Source organism: Quercus robur, chromosome 3 (genome assembly GCF_932294415.1).
Source record: "Quercus robur chromosome 3, dhQueRobu3.1, whole genome shotgun sequence".
NCBI lineage: Eukaryota > Viridiplantae > Streptophyta > Magnoliopsida > Fagales > Fagaceae > Quercus > Quercus robur.
This window is the reverse complement of record NC_065536.1, coordinates 54719090-54733136: the sequence shown is the minus strand read 5'-3', so window position 1 is coordinate 54733136 and position 14047 is coordinate 54719090. Positions and strand designations below refer to the sequence as shown.

The 14047-nt window shown below is 38.2% G+C and overlaps 1 protein-coding gene across 1 annotated transcript; it reads right to left on the bottom strand.

Annotated features, from left to right (window-relative positions):
* Positions 1–204: 204 nt before the first annotated feature.
* LOC126718408 (inorganic phosphate transporter 2-1, chloroplastic) lies at positions 205–4414 on the bottom strand. Its single transcript, XM_050420577.1, has 3 exons — positions 3448–4414; positions 1529–1720; positions 205–1094 (listed from the first exon to the last, which is right to left on the bottom strand). Exons 1-3 carry the CDS (start codon positions 4213–4215, stop codon positions 270–272), a joined length of 1785 nt encoding a protein of 594 aa, XP_050276534.1. The 5' UTR covers positions 4216–4414; the 3' UTR covers positions 205–269.
* Positions 4415–14047: the final 9633 nt, after the last annotated feature.

Sequence of the window (14047 nt, the reverse complement as noted above, 5' to 3'; positions counted from 1 at the left end):
TATATATGGGTGTGTGTGTGTGGTCCTTTAAAAGGTGCTCGATATATAGGTATATCACACAGTGTAGGATATTAAAGAACGGTTTTTGAACACATTATGCAAGAAAACCAAATTTGTTACTCAGTTCCAAATATATAGCGACACTTGACTTCCATATGGAGGAAAGCATGTTAGCATAGACAAGGACATTATTCTACAAATCACTGGAAAAAAAAGTTTTTGTAATTTAATTAATCACACAGGTAGATTAAAATCTTTTGAATGTACGCTCACAAAATATAAGACAAAAGCTTGGTCAAGATCCATGTATAGAGAACAGAAAGAATAGCACCAACTGGAATTGTCACAGCCCAAGAAACCACAATCTCCCTCACTGTTTCCGCTCTAACACTGTTAAGTCCTCTTGCAAACCCCACCCCCATGACTGCACCCACTAGAGTATGGGTTGCTGAGATGGGTAGTCCCAGCTTTGATGCAAATAGAACCACAGAGGCTGCAGCAAACTCCGCTGCAAATCCCCTAGTTGGTGTGAGTTCTGTTATTTTCTTCCCAATTGTTGCAATCACTCTATACCCCCATATTGCAAGCCCTGCAACAATACCAAATCCTCCCCATGCAAGAACATCAAGTGGAATAACAATCTCAGTTCCACTGGCACCTCCTTGAAGTATGGATAATGCAGCAGCCAGAGGACCTATTGCATTGGAGACATCATTTCCTCCATGGGCAAATGACATGAAGCAGGCTGATAGTATCTGCATGTACCCAAAGACCCCATATACTATCTCTAGCTGGGTACCCTTCGGACCTGCAATATCAGAGAGAAACCCTATATTTTTGCTGGGGACGGTTCCCTCTTTTGGCTCTGCTAGTGATGTAGTTGGCTGAAGAAGGAGATGGCCTAGCTGTTTTCGGATAATCCTGTTTACAAGGACCGCCCCAGCAGTTCCGAAGGCTAAAGCCTGAGTCGTTGCCAAAGGCAAGCTCTTGCTAAGAGGGAAGGCTGCAAAAGAGATTCCAGTTACACCAGCAAACACAGCAACTGGTGCAGCTGCAGCTGCAGCTTGTCCTGGATTTGGAGCACTGTACACAAACTGGAAAAGAAATTAGGATTGTAAGAATGTAATTATTTCGTCAATAACTCATGTTTCAACGAAAGCTAATAGCTGCTTATACATACTTTATGATTAAGGAGTAGCTTCTTTATGTTTGGCTTGTGCCGCTTGTTGAAAGTTATAACGAGGAAGCATAAGGTACAACAAGTCACCCACAATGCTTATGGATTATGATTTTTTTTAGGAGTCTTAAGATTCAAGCCTCTTGTCATTTGATATATAATTTTTTTGTTGTTGACAAAGTATCTCCATACAATGCCTAAAATGACTCCAGGTTTCAAAGTCAGCAAACTAAGGAGCAGGATTTATGCTTCCTTACAGAAGCGCTGTTAGCAGGTTAGTCAAGGTAAATCCACATAGGGTGTAAGGCAGTGAGCTTCGTATTATCTAAGTCCCAGAGATTGAGAACATACCCTACGGATGCATTTGTAGACAAGAAATGACACCAGTGCTCCCATTATCGGTGAGATCACCCATGAAGAAATCACCCTTGCCAGTGAACTCCAGAAAACGGCACCAACTCCTCCATATACGAGTCCAAATCCGACCATTGATCCTACTATACAATGTGTGGTAGAGACCGGCCATCCGTAATATGATGCAACCTGCATAACACCCAATAAATAATTATAAATCAAAGACTAGAGTTCAGTTGTAAAACTAAAGAGAAGTCGTATTTAGCATATCCCATGTGACCTGACAAGCAAGTAAACCTAAGAGTAAATTTTCTAATTTAGAGAAGTCTCTATGTTGATCTGGTGAGTAATGCTGAAATGTACAAATTTTATAATGTTTTGTGAGTCAGGAAGTGATTGACTATTATTCCAGTTCCATTAACTATTTATCATGAAATTTTAGGATGTTCATCCTCCTTCGTTGCCATTAGTTCTGGATATTCATTCTCTGGAAAAGGAACTATAGAAAGGAAATACAAGTTTAATCAAGAATTTAGTAGAATGTTATTCAAAGCCGGAGTCTCTGGTACAAATGCCAGTGTTGAATGTTGAAAATTATATTCTACTTTCATAAAGTTCAAAGATATATTTTCTTTTTTCTCCATTTCTTAAAGATATCATACATGCAGCTTTGGAGAAATCAATCTGCAATTCAAATCCAAAATAGTGACTTGCAAGGCCACGATGAGATTATGAAACTCCTAGCTCCCTTGGAGGAATTTTGAATAGGGACATATCTTGCTAAGAAAAACAAGCTGTACTAAGCAACTTGTTTAGATCATTTAACCAAATTTCATTGTTATTTCTGTCTGTCTTCAGATGTAGATCTCAAGGAATTTTTCATGCTGATGATTTCAAGGGAAGAAAATTGCATCTTAGTATCAGGATGCTCCTTTCTATGGTCTTTGCCTATAAATAGTATACTAAAAATATATACAAATGCCCTCAGATGAAAGAAATTGTAAACTATTTTAGTCTGTTACTAAAGAAACTTTATATTCTTAAGATCCAAATATCTTTAAAGGTAGATACATTTTTTTTTAATGGAAATTGAAAGGAAATGCTCATTTAAGGAATTTCAGACATAGCTGGAAGACTAGCACCACATTACCTTCGGTATAATAAACTCCTGTGCGCACACATATAAATAGACACGAATTCCTAGTATTTAACTACTGTGTTTAGTCCCATAGAGAACAGTTTTTATATAACAAAATGTTCTTAGTCACGCATAGTTTTTGTTGCCATTTAGATCTGTGCCATATCCACAATGACTTATTGATATTATATTCACTTTTTGTCTCGTTGAGTGATTAGTTCCATTAAGTTAAGAACAAACGAAATGGCCTAAGACAGAATCAACCTAACCAAACTGTTTGCAGGGAATTGTAACGAACAAAATACTAATATACGATAGAATTTCAACCGCCTAATACAATATATCATACTAATTTGAACAAGATACTAATATGATATAGCATGACTGCACGTGTGCAAGCACTTTCAATGATTTGGACAAATATATTCATATTGCTAGGATAAAATTTAGGTTCATACATTAGATTTTTCAATTAAATTCAAACATAGTTGCATTGACCAATGAAACATGATAAATATTACATTCCCAATAAGTTTAAATTCAATGTAGTTATGTGTTTACAATCATATCCTGTAGACATTAGACTCCCATAATCGTTTATAAGCATTTATAGCCTGAAAATATAGCATTGGATTAACTTAATTTCCATTGCCATGTTTGGTTGGTGATAGCCATGTATCATCCCAGAAAGAAAGTAATTAACAACCAACAGAGCTTCAAAACTAAATTGGAAAACATAGTAACATACTTTAAAAAACCACAATATATATCGATGTACCTGTAACCAAGTACCAGCAGCAGCCAAAGAAGACAGCAAGCCAGCGAAAAGTAGAGTATCCTTTCCTTGAAACATAGTAGCAACAAGAATACCTTTCTGCATTGTACTTGTCACATGTGTGCCCATCAACAATGCCCCAGAGAACTCCAACACCGCAGCTGTCATCACAGCCTGCCGAAGTGTCAATGCCCCTGAACCCACCGAGGTCCCCATAGCATTGGCCACATCATTGGCTCCAATGTTCCAAGCCATGTAAAACCCAGATAGCAGAGTTACATAAGATAACAGCTTGATCTTCAGGGACAAACCCTGCCCCAAAGATTTCATGAACAGTGGAAGACTTAGAGCCATAAATGCTATGCATATAGCTATAGCAGAAGCAGTGCTTGAAGATATATGAAAGGCCTGAGCCATTCCAGGCAAGTCATCCTCATCTTCCTTTGTACTTTTCGCAACTTCATGACGATGATCATTAACTTTGATTTCTTCTTTTTGTTCTTCTTCTCCTTCAGCTTCAGCAAAAGACGATATGCTTGCAAAAGGGTGTATGAATTTAGAATTTTTTAGCCTCAAGGTGGGAAAGCAAGACTTGGGTGATAGTGCTTGAGGCTTGAGAAATAAAGTCTCCCTCCTGGGGAGTTGGGTTTCATTGGGAACCAAGAGAGACCGATGTTTGGGAAGGTAGAGATGAGAATTATGCAGAAAGAATGCTGCTGCTCCAGATGTAGTAGTGTTTCTGGTTGAAGATAAGCAATAAGAGGGAGTCATTTCTCAAAAGATAAGTGGATGAGAGAGTGGAATATTATGGAAGGTTTTATTATTCAGGTAGATTCTTCTCCATGGGGTTTGGTGAAGGGTTAGGTGGTGCAATAGGAATGGAGGACTGTACATTTTGAATTGGATTTCTTTCTTTTTTCCATTTTGATTCTCTTTGTGTGTGTGTGGGGAAAGGGAGGTAGAAGTGAGTGGATTTGGCTGCTTGCATTTGGTCGATTGGAACGAGTGGTGGTTATTTTTCTTGAGAGCCTCTCAACCAATCACCACCACAATCCACACGTCCATATTCTGAAAAATTATAAAAGAAAATTGAGAACTGGATATTAGTCTATTAGATACAATATCCACTGTGACTAGAGAGGGAAAAAAAAAAACTGCTTTATCCATAGTTACATACTATTTTCGTTACTTTTATTGCTTAAAATTAAGTGATTAGTTGATTATTAATTAAAAGTTAAGAAATTAAGATGATTTGCATGAAAATATACTTTATATAGGTGTTTAAGCATGGTATAACTTTTGAGGGGAATCAAGGTTCGAATCTCTCATCTCCACTTAGTGTAACAATTGATTTATAAAAATATAAAATAAAACTTTTGAGAAAAAAATAACCAAAAAAAAAAAAAAAAAGCATGTGAACAATATAAAATATTTTAAGACTGGGTAAACTTTTGGCTCTTAAAGTTTGGAGTTATTTTCATTTTGGTTCTTTACATTTCAAAATTTTTATTTTAACCCTTTATATTTGATTCGTTTTCAATTTAGCCATTTATGTTTCAAAATTTCCATTTTGGCTCTTTATATTTGGTTTAGTTTTATGTGTGACAGTTTATGCTTTAAAATTTTCATTTTTGTGAATGAACAAACAAAAAAACTAAATCAAATGTAAAAGGCTAAAAAATGAAAAAAATTTGAAACATAAATGGCAAATGAATATGAAATCAAACATTAATTAAAATGAAAACATGACATGCGAGACCAAACTTTTACTATTAACACAAAAACTTATGAAGATTAATAAAATAATTTAAATTGGAATAATCATTTTCAAACTTCTAGAAATTTGATAATAGAGTTTCATTTTGAAAAACAACTTTATTAATAATTTTAATGTACTTAAAACTTATATTCTTATAATGTACCGAGTTTATTGTTTTCTATAAAATAAATATGTAAATAAATAAATAATGTAAAAAAAATGCTGAAAAATAGAAGAACAATTGAGGTCTTTTTAACACAATTATAATATAGAACATAAAATTTATTATATAAAATTTCATTTTTATTATTAATTTTTTGATGAACTTTTTGAAAAATAAGCCCTTACTTCCTCAGAGAGAGTGAAATCATTGTCCAAGTGACATGATTGACTTTGTTACATTGTTATTGGGCTAGATGCATGTATACATGGGAAGCCTCATGCACACACTCATTCCATTGAGTCTTATGTTGATGATCCTTTGCATTTGATTTCAATTCGTTTCAGGATCATGGTCGACCCCAAGAGATCTCAGACTAGTGCATCTTCTCATTTCGATGGTAAGGTTTAGTGAATGCCAACATCGCCAAGGCACTTAGTGATTGTAATGGCCATCGTCGCATCACTCGCATGCACATTCTGCTTGAGAATTCATCGAGCCTGCCCCGTCCTTGTTTTAGAGTTCTTTTCCAATGTGCACCATGTTACAGAATCCACAAACTTTTTTTTATTTTTATTTTACCAAGAATAAGAATAAGTCTAACTAGTACATGGTCCAATATCAAAGTTAAACTATCATTTTCTCTCAAAAGTTAAAATTGATGAGAAATGATAATTATGATTCATAATCTTTAATTTTTTTTTTTTTTTTTCCTTAAGGGTGACAATATTTAAACTTTAATGGGACTTCAAATGAGAGTTATGCTGTAACCCACCACGTGAGAGGCCGCAACTTTGGTTTGGTGGTTCCTTTCTAGCCAAGTTGACCTGAATTGGTGAGGTCATGTTGGTACCCCTCAAAATAGCAATTCAAATAATTATATTTTCCCATAGATTGAGGGTTTTACATGAATTTATCACTTATTTTATTTAAATGGAAAGAAAAAAGAAAAGAAAAGAAAAAAAGAACACCATATGAAAAGAGTCATTATTGTTGCTACAATATGTTAAATTATAGTTTTTACATAACATTTATGTTAGCTTTATTCCGTAACAAAAAATGTTGTAATTTCATTAATTTATTTCCTTGTATTTTGTGGGATTTAATTGTAATGAGTTTAGTTTTAAGTGGTGAAAATTTGATCAAGACAGTTGAAGGTCACATGGGGAGCACATGTTAGAAGTTGAAGAGTCAGTGTATCTCATTAGTAATCTTGCGACTTGGCAAACTCGTGAGATGACCCACAAGATGCACTGATAGCTAGGATTTTAAGTGTGACTCTTATAGCACCCACCATTATAGATAGAGCTACTCATTCTTAAGTGAAAATTTCTTAATAGTATCTTCTATCGATGCACACTTGTCCACGTACTTTGACACAACTTGTGTCAATGTGTGATTAGATTGTATCACTTATATACATGTCTATCACTAAAACTTAATGAAAAGTAATTCAATCTATCCTTGTTACGTGTCTAAATTATGTCAAAGTATGTACACAAGTGTGTGGTGCTAAACTTTTTGGTCCAAACTCTAACTACAAAGAAAGGGAAAATGACAAATGAGAAAAACAAAATGTTCACTACAAAATTTTAGAAATTGATGATTCTAATAAAAAAAAAAAAAATTAGAAATCGATATACATTTTAAAGGATCAGAAATTAATAATCTTATCATGATTACAATAGTATAAACATTAAGGGTCCAATTAAATATAGAACATGATATGGTCCAATTAAAATCAATTGATCTTTTCACTTTCGCGAAATGGCAACAACTAACTGTGTATCAGCTTGGTCTAAGACTATGGATAATTTTTTTGCTGGATTGGAATTGCTGATCCAAGGCCCAAAACGTTAGCCCAAAATTTCACTAATGAGCCATACCTTACTCACTTACTGCCCATTTAATACCCCTTATTATAAAGGGCCGTTACCATTTAAGGCCCATTAAGAAGTGCGACCCATTAAGACAAATGGTCCACATGCACACTACTTGGCCATGGAAGCAAGGTTTTTGGGTGTAGCTTATGCTTATGTTTTCCTTCTGTTGTAATGATATTTTGATGTTCATTTGCAAATAAACCCGATTTTACAAGACTTATGGAACCTACAATGGTCTCAGTTGTCATTGCATGGGTGATGAAGTACTTATATTCAACAAATATATAAAGAAATATAATAAAGATATTGGCTGTTTTACTGACATGCAGCTTGCCTTGTATGTAATCAACAATTATTCATACGAAAAAGCTAAGTCTGGGAAAAATATTTTCTGAATGTACGAAGAATTTAACAGCTACAAATAGTGCGAAAGAAATAGGAACAAGATTAGCCCCAGGGGTGGAATTGGTGATACTATAAGAGATCGTTTATTTCGTTTTAATATGGTAAACATTACAAGATTGGCTTAATAAGCCAAACTCAGGGTAAATATTAAGTTATGATAACTTTTAAGAAAGGATAAGGTAAGTTGTATTACAAAAGCATGCACTATCTAAATACTTATTAGCATGGAATATGAGCTTAAAGGAAATCAAATTTTAATAAGAGCCTAATTAGTGTAGCAGTAATAAGCTAAAAATTGAGAACATAAAAATAAAGACAATAATTATTTAGAAAATCATGTTGGAAAATCTCATTTAAGACAATAGGAAAACTATATGCAAAAGATTCTAAACTTTGTAAATTTAGCTAGCTCAAAGGAAAAAACCTAAATTCAATCATGCAACAACAAATCTATATAACTTCATGTAGGGTTTGGTTAACAGATACCCTTAAGACATTTGTTAAAACACCATTTTAAGAAAGTTTAGATACTACTTTTTTGAAAAACAGAAAAAACTATTCAAAAAATTCAATTAGGTATGATTAATAAAATCATTAATGTAAATTGTAGGGTGCGATTAATGGTGCCCTTTGGGCATTTGTTAAAAAATTATTTTAGGAAAGTTTTGAAACTATTTTTATGAGAAATTAAAAAAAAAAGTTATAAAAAAAAGGGACACAAATTTGGATGTAGCCTAAGGTTACAACTTCCTTTAAAAATATTAACATTGCTACATATTTTGAAAATCAAATTGTTGGATTGCATGTTATATTATGCTCTTAACACACATATCAAATTTTGTGCCAATTAGATGTTATTTACTATACAATCAATAAACTTATTTTTTTATACATAATTTTAGATTACAAAAACTTATAATTTAAACAATTAATTGATAATATAACTATTAATCTTTAATTATCTAAAAATATTGTAAGCACATGAAGAATATAAAAAGAAAATATAATCTAATGATGGATTTTTCAAAATTCATACCCAATAAAAAGATATTGAATAAAGTTATAATTTTAATCCACCACCAAATTTGACGCCAGACTTGGTCTTTAAAAAAACAATCATAAGTGAGGTCTGATGTTACTGGCTTTCCAACGAGACTGTTTCTGAATTCAGCCACAGAAAGTGTGCATTAGGCCTTGTATCAGAATAGAGTTTGGACTTGAAATTTAGCCCATATTTTTACGTAGTGGGCAGAAATGAAGAAACTGAATTGGATTTGCACCAAATTAACGTTTGTCCACATTCAGATTTGCTTCACATAGCCACCGGAGCAAATGTAATTCGATAAATTTCTAAAAATCAATCAAAATAAATATTGTGGGGGCCGGCCCAAAAATGATGGGCTATTCCAAACTCAGGCCCGTCCGAGGAGCGTACTATCTGAGGAAGAGCCTCGTATGCAGCATTACCCAATCCCAGCAGCTCCAAGGAAATCCGTCCGAGAAGTAATTCGTCCTCGGACATCACGAAGCCCAGACGAGAAACTCTGCTCAGCCCTTTCAGCTCACCTTCCCCAACATATAAAACGAATTAAATTCAAAATATCTCACGGAAGGCTACCACCACATTAATTGCGCCCCAACCACCCTCTTGGCCGCATTAATGAGGAAAAGACTCCTGAACAGTACCGCCTTGGCCTCTGCAACTCACAAAGGGTCTGATGAGGGCGTCTGATGGGACAGGTGCTCGAGTGGATGCTTGGATGACTAACAGGTGTAAGGCTGGGATGAAAAGAAGAAAAATATATAATGTAGTGAAGTCCCTCAAAGAAGGGACGGCAGAATTGTAAGAGGAACAAAAGAAATAAAATCAGACTTGAGGAATCATTTTTTGCGTTCTTATTTCCTTTCTGCAAACAGTACACAACATGCATTAGACTAGCTAGTTTCACTGAGGCCAAGTTCTTTAACCCATTCTCTACAAGTATTTATTGTGGGTTGTGCTTTGGGCCAAGGCCTGATCAACGGAAGTTGGGCCAGGAAAATCGTGCAACCACAATTGGCGCCGTCTGTGGGAAAGGCTTGCGCGTTGGCGTAGGAGGTGTTTGAGTCAACTCTCTAGCCAGCTGAGGTTTATGGAATTCCCTCCATCTCCGGCGACATGCCGTCGTTGCTCCGACTCGAATTTTTGCTAGGGGCTACGCCCTGTAGTGTCAACAGCGCGGACAGCTCTAGGGGCTTCCGGCTTCAGGCCAAATCCCCCCCCCCCCGCCATGGTCTAGGGGCTGATCTCCAACAAGTAATGGACAGAACCAAGGCCTTGCATGGTCCTCGGACCCAAGCCTATGGGGAAACCAAGTACAAAAAAGAAATCTTACAAGTAATGGACAGAACCAAGGCCTTGCATGGTCCTCGGACCCAAGCCTATGGGGAAACCAAGTACAAAAAAGAAATCTTACAAGTAATGGACAGAACCAAGGCCTTGCATGGTCCTCGGACCCAAGCCTATGGGGAAACCAAGTACAAAAAAGAAATCTTACAAGTAATGGACAGAACCAAGGCCTTGCATGGTCCTCGGACCCAAGCCTATGGGGAAACCAAGTACAAAAAAGAAATCTTACAAATAATTGACAGAACCAAGGCCTTGCATGGTCCTCGGACCCAAGCCTCTGGGGAAACCAACTACTTAAACAGAAGCATACGAGTTTTGGACAGAACCAAGGCCTTGCATGGTCCTCGGACCCAAGCCTCTGGGGAAACCAACTACTTAAACAGAAGCATACGAGTTTTGGACAGAACCAAGGCCTTGCATGGTCCTCGGACCCAAGCCTCTGGGGAAACCAACTACTTAAACAGAAGCATACGAGTTTTGGACAGAACCAAGGCATTGCATGATCCTCGGACCCAAGCCTCTGGGGAAACCAACTACTTAAACAGAAGCATACGAGTTTTGGACAGAACCAAGGCCTTGCATGGTCCTCAGACCCAAGCCTCTGGGGAAACCAACTACTTAAACAGAAGCATACGAGTTTTGGACAGAACCAAGGCCTTGCATGGTCCTCGGACCCAAGCCTCTGGGGAAACCAACTACTTAAACAGAAGCATACAAGTTTTGGACAGAACTAAGGCCTTGCATGGTCCTCGGACCCAAGCCTCTGAGGAAACCAACTACTTAAACAGAAGCATACGAGTTTTGGACAGAACCAAGGCCTTGCATGGTCCTCGGACTCAAGCCTATGGGGAAACCAAGTACGCAAAAGCGCCATCGGAGTCCCCTAACTCCCAGTCGATCGCTCGCATGGAATATTTATAAATCATCAGCCTTGGACGATATTCACGCGCTTGTCACAGAATACCCAACTAATATCCCGGTTAGTTTCTTAAGTTTGATTTATTACAAGTTATCGATATAATGCCTGATAGTACTGACAGACGAGGGTTGATCAGATTATGCTTCAAAGTAGCTTTATCACAAATATTTTCAAAGCAACACATACATAGAGCACATTCGTTCACAAAGTGGTGTTGCCCATTAGACCAACGCTTAAAACATGTAAATCAATTTTCATTTTTATTGCGATGAAGAAATAGTACAATGTACAAACGAAAAGCTGGAATCAGCCTACGTCAAAGCTTACTACATAATCGGGAAAAAGAAAAATACAAGAAAGCTGGAGAAAGCCGAGGAGGTATGTCGGAGGAAAGGTTGGCTACAGCTCCGAGACCTTATTCTTCCCCCACACCCTTACCTGCCCATAACTCAGGCAGCTCAAGAGACCCAACTTGAACCTGACACCGTTGAAGAAAAGGTGTAGGGAGTTGGAGGTGGTGGGGCTTTCTCTAAATATACGCCTACCGCAAAGCAGAGGCGCTGATGGAGGAAAACCCTTCTTCTGCCGCACCAAAACTCTGGCATGGACAGAACCTGCTTCGGATTTTGACTAAAAGAGGGAAAGATTCCTTTCCCCCTCGGTGGAGATGGAGTACCCTCCTGAACTTGTGCTTCCTGTGCCCATACCTTACTGTTATAAGCCTCATGAGGACACGGCGCCCCTGCGGCGGAGGAAGTTCTTTCTTCCCGACCCTCACTTTCGACATGTTATGCCAAGAAAGGAGAGCTCCGGGTATGGGAAGCGTGGTATGGGAGAAAACTAAAAGGCTGGGTATATATATAAAGCAACCCTCTCTCCCTCCTATTTATTTGAAAAGACAAGATAGTGACAGTCAACTCACGCGGCGTCCCAAGGAGCGCTACAGACAAAGTGGTCTTGGCTCAACTCCCAACGTCAACTGCAGCCAAAAGACTGAAGGAGCCTCGTAAAGGCGCGCCTCGATCTTTGGGGCGTCAGAGAAGTACTGCATGGCCAGAGGTTGCAGAAATATCTCTTGATCCGCGGGTTCATTGAATTCGCGACCCAGGCCCGTTTTGCATAAAGGCCCAGGGACACCCTGTTCGGCACCTCGGGAAATGCTTAATGAAAGGGAAAACCAAGTACTGATGCAGACGTTGGTCTCGGACAGAACCTAAGGCTTGCATGGTCCTCGGACTCAAGCTAAAAGGGAAAACCAAGTACTGATGCAGACGTCGGTCTCGGACAGAACCTAAGGCTTGCATGATCCTCGGACTCAAGCTAAAAGGGAAAACCAAGTACTGATGCAGATGTCGGTCTTGGACAGAACCTAAGGCTTGCATGGTCCCCGGACTCAAGCTAAAAGGGAAAACCAAGTACTGATGCAGACGTTGGTCTCGGACAGAACCTAAGGCTTGCATGGTCCTCGGACTCAAGCTAAAAGGGAAAACCAAGTACTGATGCAGACGTTGGTCTCGGACAGAACCTAAGGCTTGCATGATCCTCGGACTCAAGCTAAAAGGGAAAACCAAGTACTGATGCAGACGTCGGTCTTGGACAGAACCTAAGGCTTGCATGGTCCTCGGACTCAAGCTAAAAGGGAAAACCAAGTACTGATGCAGACATGGGTCTCGGACAGAACCTAAGGCTTGCATGGTCCTCGGACTCAAGCTGAAAGGGAAAACCAAGTACTAATGCAGGCATTGGTCTCGGACAGAACCTAAGCCTTGCATGGTCCTCGGATTCAAGCCTAAAGGGAAAAAGTCGAGTACATAAGATAAAACGCATAAGTCTCGAACAAAACCCAGGTTTTGCAAAGTCCTCGGACTCAGGCTGCTTTGGAAATCAACTGCCCGAATGAAGAAATTTCTCGGCTTAAATACTGGAAAGGGTTAAGTCTCGCGTATCATGAAAATGGCAGAACAACCTAATGATCGTCAACCTAAAGAGGCCATTCATCCGGCGGGTAACACGTCCTCGGACAGATACTTCTTACATCTTATTGAAGCAACTAATACCCATCACGGCTAATTTTAAGATAAGTCTCATTCCTCACTGGTCGGATTGCTATGTTGAATAATAATTTTGTTAAAGTCATCGTGGCATCTTTTTATCAGCGATTACTTTGGCCTTATTTAATATCGATTGAAATGCTATACTATTATGCCGAGCAGCGCTTTCACATTTGTTAAAATATATAAACAAGACATACGAGATAGAATAACAATAACTTTTATTAATATGAAAAATTGTTACAACGTATAAGGGAGGGCTTAAACGAGCCTATACAAAAAATGAACTGCTAAAACAGTAACAACATCCGTAACACAAGTAAACCATCAGGTGTCTTCTGAATTCGCCTTCAAAGTCTTTCTGAAATCTATGCCTCAGTACTGCTCATATCAGGAGAAGATCCTTATACAAAAATAATGAAGGACAAGGAAGAAGAATTGGAACACATGGAAGCACTTCAGCAAGCTCTTGTTGCTGAAGAATGCAAGGGAAAAAGAAGATGGAGGACATGAGCGGGAAGGAGGAGAAGAAGAGGGAAGCAATGAAAAGAAAATAAAAGGAGCAAAAGAGGGAGAAGGGGAGCCATATTAGGTATGCTCATGAGAGAGCGGATGGAGATAACAAGGGAAGTTCTCGACTCAGTCACACCAGAAATGGGGTGTGACGAATCCCTGCTTCGGATTTTGGCTAAAAGAATGGGGAGGCAAATCTTAAGCCTCCGCCATCCTTGCCCTGACCGAGCCATCTCAAGTTTTGTCAGGACATGACATTTCTGGGAAAGGAAAGGTTTGTTCATGGTGGATTACTATGAGAGAAGTATTATTGAGTAGGGAGGAACCGGATGGAGGAAATGGATTCTGAGAAGAACGTGAGGGATTCAGATATGAGAGAATCATCCTCTGTCTTCTCTCTTTATATAGGGAATGAAGAAGAGGGAATGTGACACATTCAGATCCCCAGGGAAATCCAGAGTATAACGCGCCGTTTCGTTCTCCCACGCCATCAGTAACCGTTGCATCTGGGAAGCCTCGTAAAT